The sequence below is a fragment of the Rhea americana genome, unplaced genomic scaffold, assembly GCF_003343005.1.
Source record: "Rhea americana isolate MKP2758 unplaced genomic scaffold, rheAme1 scaffold_305, whole genome shotgun sequence".
Lineage (NCBI taxonomy): Eukaryota > Metazoa > Chordata > Aves > Rheiformes > Rheidae > Rhea > Rhea americana.
In genome coordinates, this window is record NW_028186430.1 from 797,544 (window position 1) to 815,640 (window position 18,097).

Genomic DNA, 18,097 nt, shown 5'->3' on the forward strand with positions numbered 1-18,097 from the left:
CGCTGCGCTCCCGCGGGGAGGCCGGGGTCTGCGGGGCGGAGAGACGGCGGCCGGGGGCAGGGGGCCGCGCCGCCCGCAGCTGAGCCCGGGCTCCGTCCGAAAGACGCAGCGGCTTCTGGAGGAAAGCGAGGYGGCAGCCGTGACCCAGGGCGGCCCGAACACAACAGCACCATCAGCCGTCAGGATGAGCAAATTTCCCCCGAGCCAGCAGGGACCTCAGTCTACCCGGAAAACAGAGCAGTTCGGGAGGCAGCTGTCCTGCCCCGCTCCACAGAACGTTTTCCCTTCTTAATCAGTAGGGGTCACTTGGTCAACGTTACCCAGCCGACATAACAAATCAGCTCTTAACTTCCCCCTTCACTCCCTCAACGGGAAATTCAAGGGACTTTTAACAAAAGCAACAAACAACAATAGAAAGTAAAATCTCAGAACAGCTTTGGTTTTATGCAGTCATGAAACCCGCTCAGCGCACATACAGCAAGCGGCTTTATCAAGGAGAAATCCCCTGGCTGCCCCAGAAACATCTTGTGAGCTGAGAAGGCCCAGAAGCAGCAGCCACAGCAAGAGCAAGTTTGGAGCTAGGTCCTACTGACACAGAAGCTGGTAATGCTCGGCAGGTTTCTCTCATGGATTGGCCCAAAAGTCCACCTCTATTTACTCTCTACTTTGTACGTGGCCATATAAACCACATTCACCTGAGCCTGCATAGCCCAGTCTCACCATTTCTTATGTTCTTACCTGCACATTAGCATACAGACACCAGTGAAAACACAGTGGGTAGATACCTGGCATGGACTCTTTCCTGGTGCTAAGCAGTCTTGCAAAAAGTCTGATTCTTGATAATTCTTTTTTCACTCAGAAAAAAATGTAAAGTGAAACATGGAAAACTGGCCCAGAAAGCAGCAGGAAACATTTGAATGAAAGAAGCAACCAGGCTCCCAAACTGCAGGGCTCTGCAGAATACTATCTCCTGTAAAGCAGGGTCAGCTATATAAAAAGGCTTGTGCGGAAGCGGCTACTTTACGCTCCTCCTGCCAGACACGTGCAAAGAAACCAAGAGCAAGAAGGAGACAACAGAACCTGAGAAAAGGTGCTGTTAATGAACCCAGGCTGGCATTCCTGTCACACAATCCCTCCCCTTGCCTTCACTCCCCATCCACTGCTATAAGGCAATATGGCAATGTCCAAGGCTCACGAAGTTCAGCTTCTGTCCCAGAGCTCTGCTTCTGGGAAGCCAGTCACCTCTCCCACTTCACTGAAGGGCTTGACACCTTGCACGAACATTAATTTATATCTTAGTCGGATGGGATCCTATGAGAAAAAGAAATACAGAGGGCATGTTATGTTGCAGATTTGTGGGTCTCTTTCTCTCTCATCTTTCACAGCTTTGCTGCAGTGAATCATGCTCAGAAAGGGGAATGTAGCACTGCAGCCATGCAGAAGCTCTGCATGGGACAAGGCCTGGATCATCATTACATGTGAGGAGAATAACTGGGAGGAAGACTGTTTTGCAAACCACACAGGGGCATGCTTGGAAACCCAGGCCTGGCCAGTCTCCTCAGTAGCAGAGGACTCCTTACACCAATCTTCTATCTTGTAATTATTCATCAGTGCAACAGAACTGCCACCTGTGGGTTGTGCCTTCGGTGGCCTCACATTCCATTAGCTACAAACATCTGCAGTGTCTGCCAGATGCCGTTACTGTGGGCAGACTGAGGCAGCACAGCACGTGCCGTTCATCCTTCAGGTTATAGCTGTGAAAAGCTGTTTCAGTGGGGAAAATGTTTCTTCCCAGCACAGCCCAGACTGCTCTCTCTCACCTGCAGCTTCTCACTAATAATACTTTCTCCATTTTTCATACAAATACCCCACTTATTACAGTCACATTCAAAGTGATCCACCAGCATTAGCACTCACACATACTTTGTGTGGATTGGCTAGCAACAGGACTTGGGATATCACTGCTGGAGGAAGAAAAGGGCTGAAGGCAGGAAGCTCAGAACCAGACGCTGGTTGTAACTTTATTTTCATAATCTGAAAGAGAAAGCAAAGGGGACACATTTTGATCCACACTGAAAAAGGGCTGGCTGCACTACCAAACCACAGAGCTAGTTAAAGATACGTCAAGCAGATTTTCTCATTTACTGTGAGACTAACATACCCTGAATGCAGTTAAGTGCTAAAAGGAACAGCCATGGAGCGCTCTGTTCTGCTCTGCTGAAACCATCCTTCACATGTGGATGAAAAAGAATCACTATAATTTTGTCTAAAAAGCAGGGGGATTCCAGAGAAGTCCTGCTTCTGCATTTAGGTTCTTGCTACTAGTATATGGTCGAGACAAACAGTTGCATGTAGCTGCATCAATGGCTCCTTTAATCAACTCTGCAAAAGTTTTAATGAAATGCATCCCTTTCCATGGCCTACATCTAAAAGCAGATATTCCTAAATAGACAATTGCATGCTGCCCCCACAGAGGCTTTACACAGTGGGTTAAAGCAGTATGTCTGGCGCCTTGTTTAGTTCTCTCAAGATCTGGGATATACTCTGGAACATGCAACTGGGACACAGGCACCAGCACACAACAGGTTCACTGTTCAGAGGAAATAAGCCATGCAGTTTCCAACAATCAAGGCAAATGCTAAGCAAGAAATAATAAACCTTCTCAGGACATTTCTGAGTAGTCCCATTCTCATTTACTCATCATAGGCTTCTCACCTTTGGGACTGCAGCCTGGAACATTATGTCCTTAATTGGTTGAGATGATGTGCTCAGCATGGAAAGAACCATCACTAGCACATCTGGTCGGCCAGGAGCTGGGTCTTTGGAGAAGTGGAGCATAGCCTTGAAACCATTTTGATCATACACAGTAAGTGGACAGATACTGCCTGCCGAAGACAAAAGGAGGGTAAGGCCCAAAGCCTGCAACTGCCCCTCCCTTCTGAGGCAGAACAGTGGGGACAGGATAAAGGAACAGCAAAAAGGAAACACTCATGCAAATATTACTTTCTCCAGTAAACTGATAGGCCAAGCAGCATATGCACTTACCTGTGATTTACATTTTGCCTCTGAGGCAGAGAAGTGAATTCTGAATGTCTAAAATAGAGATGGGGAGACTGGTAGTTCAGATATTAACAGTCAGAGATGTCAGGTAAGGATCTAATAGAGATACAATGGGAAAGGCCAAGTATAATTCTGCAGCACATTACAAGACTYAGCCCCTTATTGCCATTACCTGGTAAATCCACACCTGACTTTCATCCAGCCTTTCCAAAATCTGCTAAATTCTTCTCTTCCCTCTCTTCCAAGAGTAACAATGGCCAAAGCTTTGCAGGCCTCCTTTAATAGGACACACCCTGCTATGAGACACTGTGGTGCTACGTACCCTGTAAGTGGACATGGGGCTAGGCATTAAATCAAAAAGCAGAGGAGGAAAAAAGAGCTCTGCTTTAGGGAGTGAGACAACTCTCACCCACAGATATCTTTTAAGATCCTAGAGAAGAGCTGCTTGAAACTTGAATAAAGGTGCTAAGGCCAAACAGTTCAGAAGCCCACTACAGACTTTAYCCAGGGCACAAAACTGCCAGCTACTGAGAATCGAGGACAAGGATGTTTCCACAACATGATTCCTAGCACTTGCTGAAATTCTCAGATGCAGCAAGTACTTCACAGAATAGTCATTATTTTTGTCCAGCTGACCCCCAAAGCATGATGCTACCTTGGCTTGCTCCCCTGCAAAAAATCACAGAAGAGCTCCATTAAGCAGAGTTGGGGCACAAGAAATATTGCACTTACTCGGTGTAATTGAAGTTAAAGGGACAAAAAGGTTTGCTAGAGAAGCATCATGGGAGGCTGGATGCAAAGAGGCAGCAGGCTTCAGCTCATAGCCTAGGCTGGAGAACGAAGTTTCTGCCACTGAGCTATCTGCAAGATCTGGAAAGTGCAATTTCATTGGTGATAAATCCCTGGAAAGAAAAGCATGGAGAAAGCTTATATTAACTGGAGATATTATATGATATATACCATCCTCTGTTAGGTCTATTTTGCATTCCTGATCCCTCAATCCCTTTTAGGTATAAAGAAAGCACAAGCTTAAGCTCCGTGTGTTCTTGTGAAATTTGAAAATGGTCCCTATTGTACATAGAAGAAGCTGCTGTTTCGGCATTCGTTAAGGTGGACTTTGGTTTCCAGAGCTTTGGAAGTCTGCTCTCCCCATATGCAGGTGGCTCTGGAGCTCTAATCAGTAAGGTTAAAAAATAGCTCAAAGACAGTGCAAGAGGCTAGGAATCTCCAGTAAAAATTGCTGGCCTATATTATGGCAGGCTGGATGAGTTTCTCAAAATGGTCACCCGTTCTGAAGCTCTGTGGATGACTAATTTGGGTCATCCCCTATTAACTGAGTGCCTTGGAAACTATTTTGTCAAGGCTGAAGAAAGCTGGTCAAAGTATTTTATGAGTCGCAAATTATTATAATAAGACCTGACTGTAAAGTTTTTATTCCTTTAGCTCAAGAACACCTTGTTACTAATTCACAGGAACTGTTCCCCTGGAAGGTCCTTGTGTGCAATTATGCAGTCAGAATTAACAGGTGTGTAATTGCTGCTTAAGAGCTGATGTGTCCATGGATAGCTTGCCTTCATTAACTAGTTGTATTTAAAGACTTTCCTAAACCTCACTGCTGTAAAAGAATATTCCTGAACTCTAAAGTCAGGCTCTATTGCACAGAGTTTGCTTACAAGGATAATGTCTTCATCCTGGAAGGTGGAGATAGCTGTTCAGCCAGGCCCTGAAATTCATTCTTCTCTAAACAGCTGTCTTCCCAGCTCTCCTTCAGTCCCACTGTTTGCATGGCACTTACAATTTCACTATATCCATTGTGTACAGCAGCCTGAAAAATAAGTCACTTCTAGCTCATGCTATGTTACATCAACAAAAATCAACTTGTCCCAACTGGAAAGAATCTTATTTTTAAGCAGAACTTAAACTAGAAATAAATATGACTAATTTGGTGGCAAATTGCAGCAGAATTTCACTGTAGAGCAGGAGAATTTTAGTTTCCCTTCAGAATAGGGTGGTACAAAACAAGGCAGCCAGTGAAAGCTATGAGATCAAGAACCTGATGCAATTTTTGTCCTTTCTACAGTAGGGACTAAAGTATATAAGGATTACTCACCTCTGCTAAGCCAAAATCATGTGGTGGTTTCTGTACAACGGGAGAGTTGATGAAATCTAAGGAAAATACCAAAAGCACAGACCAATTATAGAAGGCAAGAGTTTTTCATTAACCACAATCTTCCTGTGGTGCTTAATAGCAGTTAGACTGCGGTCTAACACCATTAAATAAACTAGACTATTGAAAACTTATGGCACTTGCCTTAGCTAAAAGGTTCTGCCTTCTCTTAGGACCAACATTAAAATCAAAGTTCTTCTATCTTCATTAAATACTATGAACACTGGTAACAGGAATAACACTGTACTGAGCTGCACATACAAACCTAGTGATGTTAACTCCTCATCGAGCAGAGAGGTAGAGGTCGAGGTCGTGCTGCTGTGCCGGGAGGCAGGGATTATCTTTGCAAATTGGTCTGTGGGAGACTGGGATGTTGCCTCCAGTTCTGAGAAATCAATCAGTGTATAGCTCTTCATCCGTCTTGGGGGTATCTGGCATGCTTTGAAAATAGTAGAAAGTGTTAAAGAGACTAACTCTGCAAGGAAGAGAGTATGTGTGGGTTAAAGCATGCCCTAAAGGACTCACAGGTGAAGAAATTCAGGAACATTTTCAGTCAATATATGTAAAAGAAAATGAAGATGATTATAGACTCCCTGATAAAGTCTCAAATTGTGAAACCCATTAGTTTAACTGAAAGAAACTACCTCTTCTTCTAACCCCACAGCTTCTCAGGAAAACTAAGTCGTGAAACGTTTCAAAACTGCGTTTTGAAGGTGGCTGAAATGTGACTGAGATTATCCTCCTTTCACCTAAATCCAGGCTGGCTAGCAGGATAAAGCAAAGCTCTCTCAAGAGCTAGATATGAAACAATTATTTGCTGGTATATCAAGTCAGGCAGCATTTTGTCACTACATCTAAACTGCCTCAGTGCACTGCTGGCACTAACTTGTAACATTCTTGCTACAGAGAGAGCTGAGACAACAGGTTAGCACTGCACCTCCCAGGGCTGAGAAAGTGAACATACCCTGCCACTGCTCTACAGAAGGAGCTGTCCTATACTGGTCTTTGAAGAACTGTGTTCTCTCTTATGCTTTTTTCTCCTTTGCTTTTTTTTTTTTTTTTTTGGATGAACAGAAAAAGTTGGAAGTTTCCTCCTTGTTTCATGTCTTTCAGATATCAAAAGGATCAAGTCCCATTTTCCCAAATTTTATTGAAAGACTCAAGAGGGGTGAGTGTTCAAGTTCCACCTTTGGATTTGGTGATGCCTTCATTTCTGTACTGTTTACCATGCCTTTTTTCAATCTGAAATTTCTCATTGAATTTTTATAAGAGAGCAATGAAAAAGGTACAAACTAGATTGTACTTGCATAGAAGAAATCTGCAAAAGAAAACCAAGACATCTAGAGTAATTAGATATCTATRTATCTACTTCACTAAGAACAAGGTAATGTCGAAAAATCTGTTCCCTTTCCTGAACATCAGTGCTATCGATCTCCCAGGCTAGGAGGAAAGACATCAAAATCCAAACATATTTTCCTGTTTTAGAATCTTCTGCACATTTGGTCTCCGAGAACCATTTCCCTTCCAAGGTCCATTCATAAATAATATACAGAAGCAAGCTGTCACGGAACACRGCAGAATTCTCTTTACCTGGTGCATCAGTGGAGTTGGCTCCTGAACCTCCACCACTGTCTTCATGGCTGGCTACAATCCGCTTGTACTGTCCAAGTGCCTGTGTGAGCTTGTCGTTGGCCTGCAGCATTTCAGCTGGAAAACCAGATACGAAACAAAATATTAMTGTTCTAGCACAAGAGTTGGTTCCATGACACTTTCCAAACTGTCTGTGAGAAAATCAGACTGCATCTAAGAACTTGCCTAGAGCAAAGTCCCGTAGGACAATCTGGCCCAAGATACTGGCTAGATTCTATTTAATAACAGCTCTCTGAACACTATGATTTTTTTTTCAGACCCAGAGAGAGTAAAATCAAAAATACAAATAAATACAATTCAAGATTCAAGCCATACATTGGCAGCTTCTTCTTATACAATAAGTATTTGCTCAAAACACATCCAAAAAAGAAACATTTCAGCAAATATGACTACCAAAGTAGTCAAAAGTTTCTCTCTGGTCCAGTTGAAATTTGCTTTCCTGCAAATTAAGCCCATTTCTACTTGTCCTCTCCACAGTAGTTTTAGAGGACAACAAATCASCATCCAAGTTTATCTTAAGTACACGTTAATGGATGTCTCTTACCAGGCTTGTTTTCTGGTCTGAAAACATTTTTATTCTTTTTGCTCTAAGCCATAGCATAGCCCTATGTTGCTATAAGCAACATAGTCCAAAGCTCCTGGCATTCTTGTTATGCTAGTGTGGATTTTCTTCATATTGGAATGTGGTGTTGAAACCAGGCACAGTATTCCAATGGAGACCTTACTAGTGCTGAGCACAGCAGGACCATCACCCATGTCTTACAAATTATTTTCCTATTAATATTTCAGTGCTGAGGTTGCAAATCAAGGATGATTAGGAAGGAAGAAGTTAAYTCAGGTAATAATCAAGAAACACATAGAAGAGGACTGATCTGCAGGACATAAAAGAGTAGGAGGGAAAGGAGAGAAGAAAGCAAACAAGCAAAGACTTAAATAAAAACCAAAATAAAATACCCCCCAAAACCAACCACCTTCCACCCAACCCGCCATCCCTGCTGCTCCAAAACTTCCAAAGTACTTGCAGTTCCTGCCATCTCTTAGTCACTTTGTTGTTGTGTGCAAGTTTTATGAGTGTACTTGAGCCTACAATCCAACATTGTAAAACTGAAGAACCCTGGCAATTGTGGGTATGAATGGGAGGTTTGAGGCATGACAAGAGCTTAGTTCTCATGACTGCTGTTCAAGATGTCTGCATTTTTGGCAAGACATCATTCCAGTGAAGTTTACACTTCAGTCATGTTTTCAAGACAGACACACAAGATTGTAAAATGCAATCTTCTGGGAAGAGCTAGCTTTCACAACTGTGGAATGCACATATTCTGCTCATATGGCTCTCCTTATTATAATATCTACAAAAATCAAAAAACATTCTAAAATTGTTCTCTCTTCTATGTTTATGTGATAAGAAAACTTCAGTATCTCTAGTGAAAACACTTCAAAATACTTCTGTTCCCTGAACACTAAGACTTCACAAACTGTGAAACAACCTCAGCTGAAAGAAACCGGATTCATTGTTTAACTTTGGACTCCAAATCAAAACGAACAGCTTCCTAAGGGAGAGGTGGGAGGAGTCTTACGCCACTTCCATGGTCATGATTTAAAAGTGAAAGTGGGAAGCTCTGCCCAACCATAGCAAGTGCCTAAGCATTCCCAGGGGAAGGGAATATCCCACTTCTCAAAACAAAGATAGAGGAACTTAAATGCAAAGAAACCCAAGGACAGCGTTGACTCACAGTCAGAAATCCAGTGTTTTAATCTAGCTTTAAGGCTAAGCAAAATAACTTTGGAAGTGAACTCTCATCTCATAAAATGACAGCCTTTCAAAGTTTTTCCTCCCAGTAAATGTAGAGTAGAAGCCCAGAACAGCAAGGGTTGGCATTGCAGAGAACTTGAATAGCAGGGAGGAGTGCGCCAGCTATGGAATGAGATGGGCTTCTGAAGATGTGGGCTTTTCTATGTGCATTAGGCAAGAGCCACTGCTGCTCAGGAATGAGGGGTATCAGTCCAGCTCAGTGCTGTCACAAGCTTGCACAGTTCTGTGGGCCTTAATATTGCTTAAGCGAACAGCGGGATTTGGACAGCAGAGATCAAAGAAGGGAGTTTTAGTACCATATTTTATTGAACATTACCTAAAGCCTCATCRTCATCAACTGTTTCACTGGCAAGGCGAAAGAGGAGTGGCCTGAGCTTCTCACAGCGTTCAAACAGATTCTGTGGATGAAAATGTTTCATGTCACTTGCTCAAAAAATCCCAGATACTTTGAATACTTTTCTCCGCCCATGTGACCACCTGTAAGTGATGCTAGCTCTAGAATAGCAAGATGGTCTTTCTGCTCAGGTCTGGACAGGGACTACCAATGCTGATAGTTACTGCAAGTTATTGCACTGTTAAAATCCAGAGTGAACTAGAAGTACAGCCACTGGGACAAAGACGTTTTGCTAGAATCTCCCTAGCAATCATATCCTCYCTGTGCATACAAGTGTAAGATAGACCACTATAAAATTACCCAGTTTAAAAGATGCTGTATCCAGGAGCAATTGGATCAATCACAGTACTCAGAAGCAAGTGTTACGACCACCAATTTCAGCCAACACAGAGAATGCAAAATCCTGTATTGCACCCTTCTCGACATTCTAGAGAGGAGGTGGCATGGTGGCAGCCACTTTTTTCCATCTGTATCTATAGTCTCTTACACCTTCCATGACCTCAGCCCTCCCAAAGGGAGCCAGCTCCAAACCCTGTTGTATATAGTGAGTCACACACAGCCACAGAAGGAGAAGTTCTTACTTAAACTGGGCTTAAGGAAATTCCCTTGTGTTAATCCACTATTGGAACCATTTCCCCATAAGACACCACAATAAAAGCAGCTCACCTGGAAAGAAAATCAACTGACATAGCAAGAGAAAACCAAACTGACACAGGAGGAGACAGCTCCATTTCAACTTCCATTAGACTGACGGGAAGTACTATTCATCCAGGTTTTGGAAGCTACTTTTGCTGTCCTAATGCTCTTGCCTATGCTGAAGTTCAGTGCACTTTGCTACCCTTTGAATCTTGTTGCCCTAGGCTCTCCCAGCTATAGTCAGCCAAAAGACTCTCTTACGCAGGAAAAAGGAACATTCACCTGTAGAGTGTCACGGTCAGATTTGGATAATTCTTGTCTCTTGTAGCTGTCCAGTAATTCATCCATGAGTTTAACTTTCTCAGAAACCTCACTGATTGTACTCACTCTTCTGGAAACTTTAGCTGATTTTTCTTGTTCCTTTGATGCAAAATAAAATAAAAGCAGATGATTTGGTTAGTACCATCAGTGCACATGCTTGGCTGTGTCACTCAATCACACTTGTTGGGGGGTTACTTCCTATTGACATGTCAGGTTCCTGGGTACAAATACTCCCTTTTCTTGACAAGAGTTTATTTTAGGGGAACACAAAATAAGACAGTCCTGCACTGTGACACTGGAATAACAAAATATTGAAAATGGCCCCTCATCTGGGGCATTTAAACTGTTCACCTTACTTCACTGCCAGGTTCCCATGACCTACCCATTGGTATTCCTTTTAATATCAATAAGGTGGCAGGCATTATGCAGTTCACTTAWAGAGGGCCCACTGTCAAAAACTGAACTGTGAAGTCAGCTCCACTCCTCCTCTGTTGTGAGCACAGCTTCTGACCTGAGCAGCTGTCAGCTCTTCCTGGTGCCTACCTCTTTAATCATGCTCTTGATAAGGCGGTTGGCAGCTTGCAGGTCTTCAGAATGGTTGCTCTTTAAAAGTCTTGCTAAGAGCTGTTGAACAGAGAGTATTAGAGAACAATGTGGACAACATTCCCTAGGCACCATACTACAGATGCACATCAATTAAGAGAAAATAAGCAGACACACCCACAGTCACAATAGTTTCTGTAATCCTAGAATATGTGGGCTCATATCTCAATCTAATCAAAATTATATTGTTGCCTCCTGCAGTTGCCTGCACACACTGGCAGCAAAACAGAAGTCAATGGTGCATGAGTGAAACAGGTAATATCTACAGGTTAAGCTTGGAGGAAAAACAAACCTGCATCTAACAGAGATTCTCTCTTTGTAGAAGAGCTCCTTAACCCTTTGCATTTCCCCATTTCTAACAGTAGTGKAACTAAAGTCCTCTGGTTCCTCAGTACTTGCTCACATTGACTATTTATTTGTAAGATTTCAAAATGTTATCATCCTAACATGGGATGAATCTGAGACTTCCTGAAGTTTCACACAAAAAGTAAAAGCTGAGCTGCAGGAAACTGAGCAAGTTCTTGAACCATGAGGACTCCTAAGAATGCCCTGAAYACAGGCTCAGACTGTACCACTGGTGTCTCTCCCCCTCTTCTGGTCTGTTGTCCACAAACCATGAATACACAAATACTGGGCCCTCAATAGCCCAGTGGTTAAGGCATTCTCTTAGGATACAAGAGATATAAGCTCAAGCCCCTGTATTGAACATGGATGTACTTATTAAAAAAAAAAAAAAAAAAAAAAAAAAAAAAAAAAAAAAAAAAAAAAAAAAAAAAAAAAAAAAAAAAAAACCTTTCTGGCACAGCCCAAAAGCTGATGATTGCTATTAGGAATGTGAGAAACAGGCAGAGAATGACCTGAACCCACGTATTCCACATGAGCACTCTAACTAACAGGCTACTTAGGAAATAGGAGTCTGTCTAGTACTTCTGTTGGGACCAGAGAAACCTTCCTTCCAGAAAGTTTAAGAGAAAGTGATCTATCTCTACAAAAAGTTTCATTTCTGACTAAGTAAAATTTTCTGACATAGCATCAAAGAGTTCTCAAGCAATTCTAATAACTAGCTCTTGTACTGCAAGAAGTATTAGCATTATTCTGAATATATTCTGTCTGAAACAACAAAAAAAATCCAATATATGACTGATTGTTTTCTCAAACAGTAAAAATCGGGGGAGAGCAAGACATGAAAAGCTTAAGGTTTACCTTGGATTTCTCTTCATCTGTGTCAAAAATAGAATTCTGAGGTCTTGGAGAAGGGGGAGGTAAAATTTTGTCTTCTGGTAATTTGGGATCTTCTTTTACAATCCCTGTTATGGGTAATAACATTTGTTCAGAGATGCCTGAGCTGTTAAAACACCAATGCTCAASAGTGCATTGGATTTTGCATTTAGTTCCTCCAATCCTCCCCAAAATTTTACAGAATGAGATGCAGAAGCAAAGAGTTGCCTTAGCACACATTTCAGACCAAAAGATTTCCCTCTCTTCTGTGAATTAAGCAAAGGCCAAATGAGATTTTCAGGGCAGAAAACAAAACAAGGATGAGTTTCCTCTGGGTGAATTTSTAGAATCTCCTCATAGAGAGAGCACTGGGAGCACATCAGTATTTATCTCCAAGCATGCATGATTGTCACAATTAGCACAGCCATAAAATGTAGGGCAACAGACTAACACAACCAAGCAGTAAAGGAACCCTTAATGACAGCAGCRATGCTGTGACATTCTCCCCCTCTTGCATACCTGCAGGCTCTCTCTGCACTTACGGTGGATCGTGCCAGGGGCTGCAAACAGCAGGCAGTCACATGCGAGACCACAGCATGACCCTGGCTGACTCAGCAGGAGCCTCCTGATTAATCAGACCTGTGCTGCTGTCACTTGACTGATGCACTGTCCTTGCGTCTTGGGCCAGAGTCACTGAGCTACCCTCAGCGAGTGCTCCCCTGTGATSTCCTGGCTGTCAGCACAGGCAGCTGGAAGATACTCTGGCTGCCACTTCCCAGGCAGGTTCCGATTCCTCTGGTCTCAGYAGACATGTCGCTTGCCTCACTCTCACAGCCACAAAGGAGCAGACAATGCTACATCACTGTGCGATCTTGCAGCCCTTCCCTCTCGCTACTAAATAGTCAKCAGCAGCATATTCTGCTCTAGCCATCCCAGTCCCTGGCCTTTCCTGAAGTCTAGCAAGCTCAGGGATCAGCATGCTCTCTGCAGCAGYAGGCATACTGCACCAAGTGTTCAACACCGCAGCGGCAGCAATCCCATGCCCCTGCTCAGCACACGTGCCTGGTGTCATGGCAATGGCCCAACCTGCAGACAACAGCTGCACAGAGGAACTGTAATCACGGTGACAAAGCTTTCTAGAGTACGGTTTAAGGGAAGACTTGCAAAGCCACTTAGATCCTTAAGGATGCACAGAGTAAACCTAGTGGGAAGCACCTAAACAAGGTGCCTAACTCCCCTGAACTCCTATGGAAAGTATTATGATATTTTCTTAAATTATGAAATTTATTACACGAGATATCAAGAAGGGATTGGACAAACTTATTGATGAAAATACCATTGAGGACTATTAAATATGATGGTATGGATGAGAAATCTGACTTAGGATCTCTCTAAATCCATATTTGATAAGCCTAGAAGAGTACTCCAGGGCAAAGATCACTCTGAATTTGTCCTGTAATTTTTCCCTAAGCAACAGTGGTGAGTCCTGTGTGAACAGGGGCCACAAGATTAGACTATCTTTGACTCAATATGGCAATCCTTCAGTAAAGCTCTTTAAACAATTAGGTGCATCCTTAAGTGCCCAAATAGCCTTGTAAGCGTGGCCTTTGTCCTTCTTTCTTTACACATAATATTTTATGGAAAAGACTGAGTCACAAAAGTAAAGAGGAGAGGTATCTGTGGTCTGAAACCACATGACTTTGAAGGCTAAAAAGGAAACTGAAATAACAGAATTAAACCTTGTTTCTTCAGCATCTGATAAGCATCTTGGATTTTAACTTCCTGAGGAAACCAAACTGTCCAACTGAATATTATTTCTGTGACTCTTGACTTGACTTTTTCTGAAGACCAGGTTCCATGGTGCTGAAAACAAAAAATTTTCAGTAAGAAAAAAAAGTTGATAGCCAGTTAATGCCAGATATGACATACAGGTTTAGAGCCAAGTTGTTTACATGCAGAGATCATGTAGCAAATGGATTCCTAACGCATTATTCACAGTGCTGTCAACTGCATTATTTTGCGGTAGATGAAATTGCAYGTATGCAATAGTGTGAGTTGTGTCTGTAAATAAGTGGAACGCTACAAGTGTATGACAACTACATAGATATTATATGACAATCAAAAAGAAACTGTTTCAAAACTTCTCCAATCAGTTATTTGAAAYCAAGAGTAGTTTTTCTGATTTTAGTGAAAATAGTTCTGTGCTGGACTTTAAACATTCCTTTTAACTGTTTGCAATGCAAATGGCACCAATGGTCTCAGCGAGACCCAGGCAAATGAAAACTGAACAAACCTAGAAGTGAAAGTAGTTGTCTTTTCTCAGCATTTGAAAATTTTCTCTGATCTCATTGCTGCCTTTGAGCAGCCACTTTAATATACTATAAAAATACCTGGAAGAGTGATTAAAAAAAAAAAAAAAAAGCCACATGTGAATTTCAAAACCACTAAGCATTTTAAACTCATATAACAACATCTGTTCTGTCAAAATAGCAAGCAAAACTCTCCATAGTATTACCCTCTTTAAACTTTGTTATTTCACTGAAACAGCTTTCCCAAACCTGGGATCAAGAGAAAAGTGTTTTACTGTTCGGCTTCATTTCCCCAAAATCAGTGAAGCTCCTCTGCCATTGAACTGACATAACATAATGGAAAATGAAGCCTAAAGGGTAAACGTGCACCATTCTCATTAAAAAGGAAATCAATCACTGAATTGCTTAAAAGTCCCAGTTCTGCTATTTGTTGCAAAGAAGAGTGTGAAGATCACTCAGTCTCTGATGCAACAGGACTCCACTTCTCACTGATAAAGAAGCTACCAGAGCACCATAGTGCATTGACTCTGAATTTGCAGCTTGTTTCACTTTTCAAACTGAAATTCCCATTTCTGCTAGCTGCTTCTCGTCTCAGAAGTAAAGATTACACTTAGGAGGCAAAGTGCTCCAAAGCAGGAAGCAGGAATGAATGCATCCCAAGCTGAGAAGTGGAGCAGCAAGAAGGGACTTCACAGTTTCCACATCAGGTATAGGTGATCCTTTCCAACCTCGTTCTTCAGGCAGTGCTGTAGCTCCCTGGGCATATACAGTGGTGRCTCAGAGCCTTCTGCCTGACTGCTCAACACTCTCAATAGAAGTGCTGCTGAAGCCCGGTCCTCCTTCCCCTATTTAATCTGAATCTGCCCAAAGAACAGGACCCAAACTCAAGTTGACTTTTGGCATGAGGAAGCAACAAAAATAGCAACCTGTGCACAAGACACTGAGGACAGATGGTAGGAAAACATAGGAGAGGCTCCCCTGTCATCTCTATCCTCGTGGACAGAGATGGAGATGGGAGAGCTGCTCTTGTCATCTCTATCCTCTGTCATTTCCCTGACCAGAAGGGCAAAGGAGCCATAGACCAAGGTGTAACAAGAACAGTGTCAGGCTCCTCTAGAATCTCTCATTGTCACAGAAGAGCTGGGAGAAACAAAAGGAAAAAGCTTTCCACAGGAGGAATTCCTGGRGAGAAAGAAGAATAAATACTGCTGTATTCAGTCAGTTAGCAGTTGTGACCTACAAGGCACAAAACACCTTCCCCATACTCACATTTTCAGAGAGTGCAGTAAGATATTATTCAATGCTTTCTCCATTTCCTCCCTATCCCATATCCCTTCCTTGCTAACCTTAAAAGGAGAAAAATTATTGCATCATTTACGTGGAGATTTACATCCAACTCTTGTGCTTGGAAGCACAGAACAACAACTCTGTTCTACTTTTTGAGATTAATTCAAAGTTTTCAAATCCCACCCAAAATAAGCAGTCTGTTATATCAGCTCTATCCAGCATAACCACAACTACCTACCTTTGGGGAAAGCACTTTTATCAATTCATTCAGAAACCTGAATTTTGCTATTTCACTGTGAAACCTTTCACCACAATTATTCACACAGGTCTCCAGCACCTGCAGAAAATAAACCRGTATCAAACAGAAACTGTGCACACAATCCTTAGGGTTTTTTTWAAAAAAACAAAAACTCTGTTATTAAGATATTATATCTACGAATTTTCTGGCAGCTCAACGYAGACACACACACACACGCATGATATACTGGGGAAGCTGCACAAAAGGAAYGTGCATTTTTCCTTTGGCCAAATTTCTTAAGGAGCATATTTCTGTGTTAAACTGTTCTGTTCTGCCTATCACTAATAATTTTTGTAGTCACTGACCATGTATACAGACCACAGGCAAGACAGCAAGAGCTGCAGACCCCTGAAATACCTCAGCAGAACTACGAGGGAAAGAAGAATAGCAATTATTCCCTTGGTTATACCTTAGTTTATGTACTCATCATGAAAGGAAAAGTTAGAAGAGACAAACATAGACTCTACTCCACAAACTACTTCCAGGTTATCACAGCCCTCTTTGCATGTGGATGAAAGCACTTACCGTTAGAGCATGCAGAGCTTCCATCTCTTGAGGTGACTGTATTTTATGCGCCAGCAGCCTTGGTGCAAGTGATGGGCTAGAGAGTAACAGAAGGAAGTCACATAATGCACAGATTCCCAAGAAAAACAAATGTTAATTTTGCCCTGTGGAGAAGAGCAACCGCCAGATCCACAACATGCCACATCACAGACACCTCTCCTCCGGCACAGGGCTGACCTGGGGTCTAGACGCACAAAGGGCAAGACACATGAATGCAGGCAGAGGGTGCAGAGCTCTTGCTCCACAGCTCTTGCTCCTTCACAAAGACTTAGAGATTGTCAACTGGAAGGTGGGGAAAGTCACAGTGGAGATATTGCCTCTCTGAAAGGGATAGCTAAGGCCACAGCTGTACACAGCTGAGGTCACTTAGGACTTCTCTGCAAATACCACAGCTAAAATCATTACCCACTTCTATAAACATGCTGGTGAATGCACAGAAGGTAGAACCCACCACCCCCAAACTGCAAGGAGAGGATCCAGCCTTGCAATCAACAAAGTTATAGCCCATTCCTATACATTTAATCTCTTACTATGCTGTCATAAACACCTTGTTGCATGTAATTTACCCATTCTCGTACAGGCACTTTCAAGAGTAACAGAGACCAGTGAGTGCTCCCAGCTGTCTCTCCAGGCTTCACAAAACTGTGGTTTACAGATCTCATTTCCCCCACTCAGTAATGAGATAAGCTCAAACCAGATGCACAGCACAGCRCTAATACAAAGAACTGTCTGTCTGCCTTACCCTTCAATGTCTGTGTTCACCTGGTCACAGAACTGCTGGATGCATTCCCAGTTTTCCTCAGGGATACTTGGGTCAGTGGCTTTATCTTACACAGGAAAAGAAAAAGGAGAATAGTCTCAGTGTGTGAGGTGTACAAGTGAGTGGCACAAGGCAGAAAACAGCTTAAACTGGCTATCAGCTGCTTTAGACCTTTTTTTTTTAAATAAAAGAAACAAACAGGAGATGCAGGACAAGCAGGAAACAGCTATTACTAATATCTGCCTAAAAAACTCAGCATTGAGTCAACAAAGAGTCAAAGACAGGCATCAACTGAGGTGTTGAAACTAATAACAGCGTGATGCTGCGTTTAGCACAAAGCACGTGAAACTGTTAAAACGCTTTTAGGGGCAGCTCTCCCRGGGCAGCTCACACACCCCGCCGTGCTGCAACCCAGGCAAGGCGCAGCACTCTGCAACAGGGCTACGCCGCCCGTGCCCTCCCTGGGGGCGGTCCCCCCCTGTGCCTGCGCAGCGCAATCAGGGGAAATGCTCTTTTTCAGCTGAATTAGTTCCCCAACCCACTGTGCAAACAGCTGTGCCAAGACTAGGGGGCAAGGACAGGGGCAAAGTGGGGAAGCACAAGCAGAAGGGGAGTGAGAGAGACGGAGCAGCTTGAGGCATTTGCAAGCACCTCCGGCCACGCATGCAGGCTTGTTCGCCCTGCAGAGGAGAGGGGCTCTTCCCCGAATCACCAGGAAATGAACGCAATTACGCTGCTTGCCCAGGGGCCCACCTGCTCCTTGCGTATCTCCAGGGCCGGCACAGCCCCGCGTTCAGAGCAGGCTCTCGTTCTCCGCCAGGCTCACGCCCGCTGCAAGGGGCACAGCTCCACCCGCCAGCCAAGCGGGGCAAAACAGCGGGGGTCACCTCTCGCCCGCGCTGCCCGGGGCCCAAAGCAGCGACYGCCTTTGCGAGCCCCGGCGAGGCAGCCCGCTCCGGCAGGGCCGCGGCCGCAGCCCCGCGCGCGGCGCCCCCGGCCCGCGCCGCTCCCCGGGCC

At 43.4% G+C, this 18,097-nt stretch overlaps 1 protein-coding gene across 1 annotated transcript; it reads right to left on the reverse strand.

Annotated features, from left to right (window-relative positions):
* Positions 1 to 418: 418 nt before the first annotated feature.
* Positions 419 to 17,864, reverse strand: GGA2 (golgi associated, gamma adaptin ear containing, ARF binding protein 2; the record flags this gene model as incomplete). The annotated part of the gene is made up of 17 exons (XM_085309869.1): positions 419 to 1,311; positions 1,924 to 2,034; positions 2,716 to 2,885; positions 3,793 to 3,962; positions 4,734 to 4,885; positions 5,171 to 5,226; positions 5,493 to 5,666; positions 6,818 to 6,934; positions 9,007 to 9,088; positions 10,003 to 10,140; positions 10,585 to 10,665; positions 11,848 to 11,951; positions 13,602 to 13,725; positions 15,697 to 15,795; positions 16,282 to 16,357; positions 17,063 to 17,147; positions 17,834 to 17,864. Coding segments are annotated over 17 exons (1,881 nt in total), but the record flags the coding sequence as incomplete, so codon positions are not given.
* Between the last annotated feature and the right edge of the window lie 233 nt (positions 17,865 to 18,097).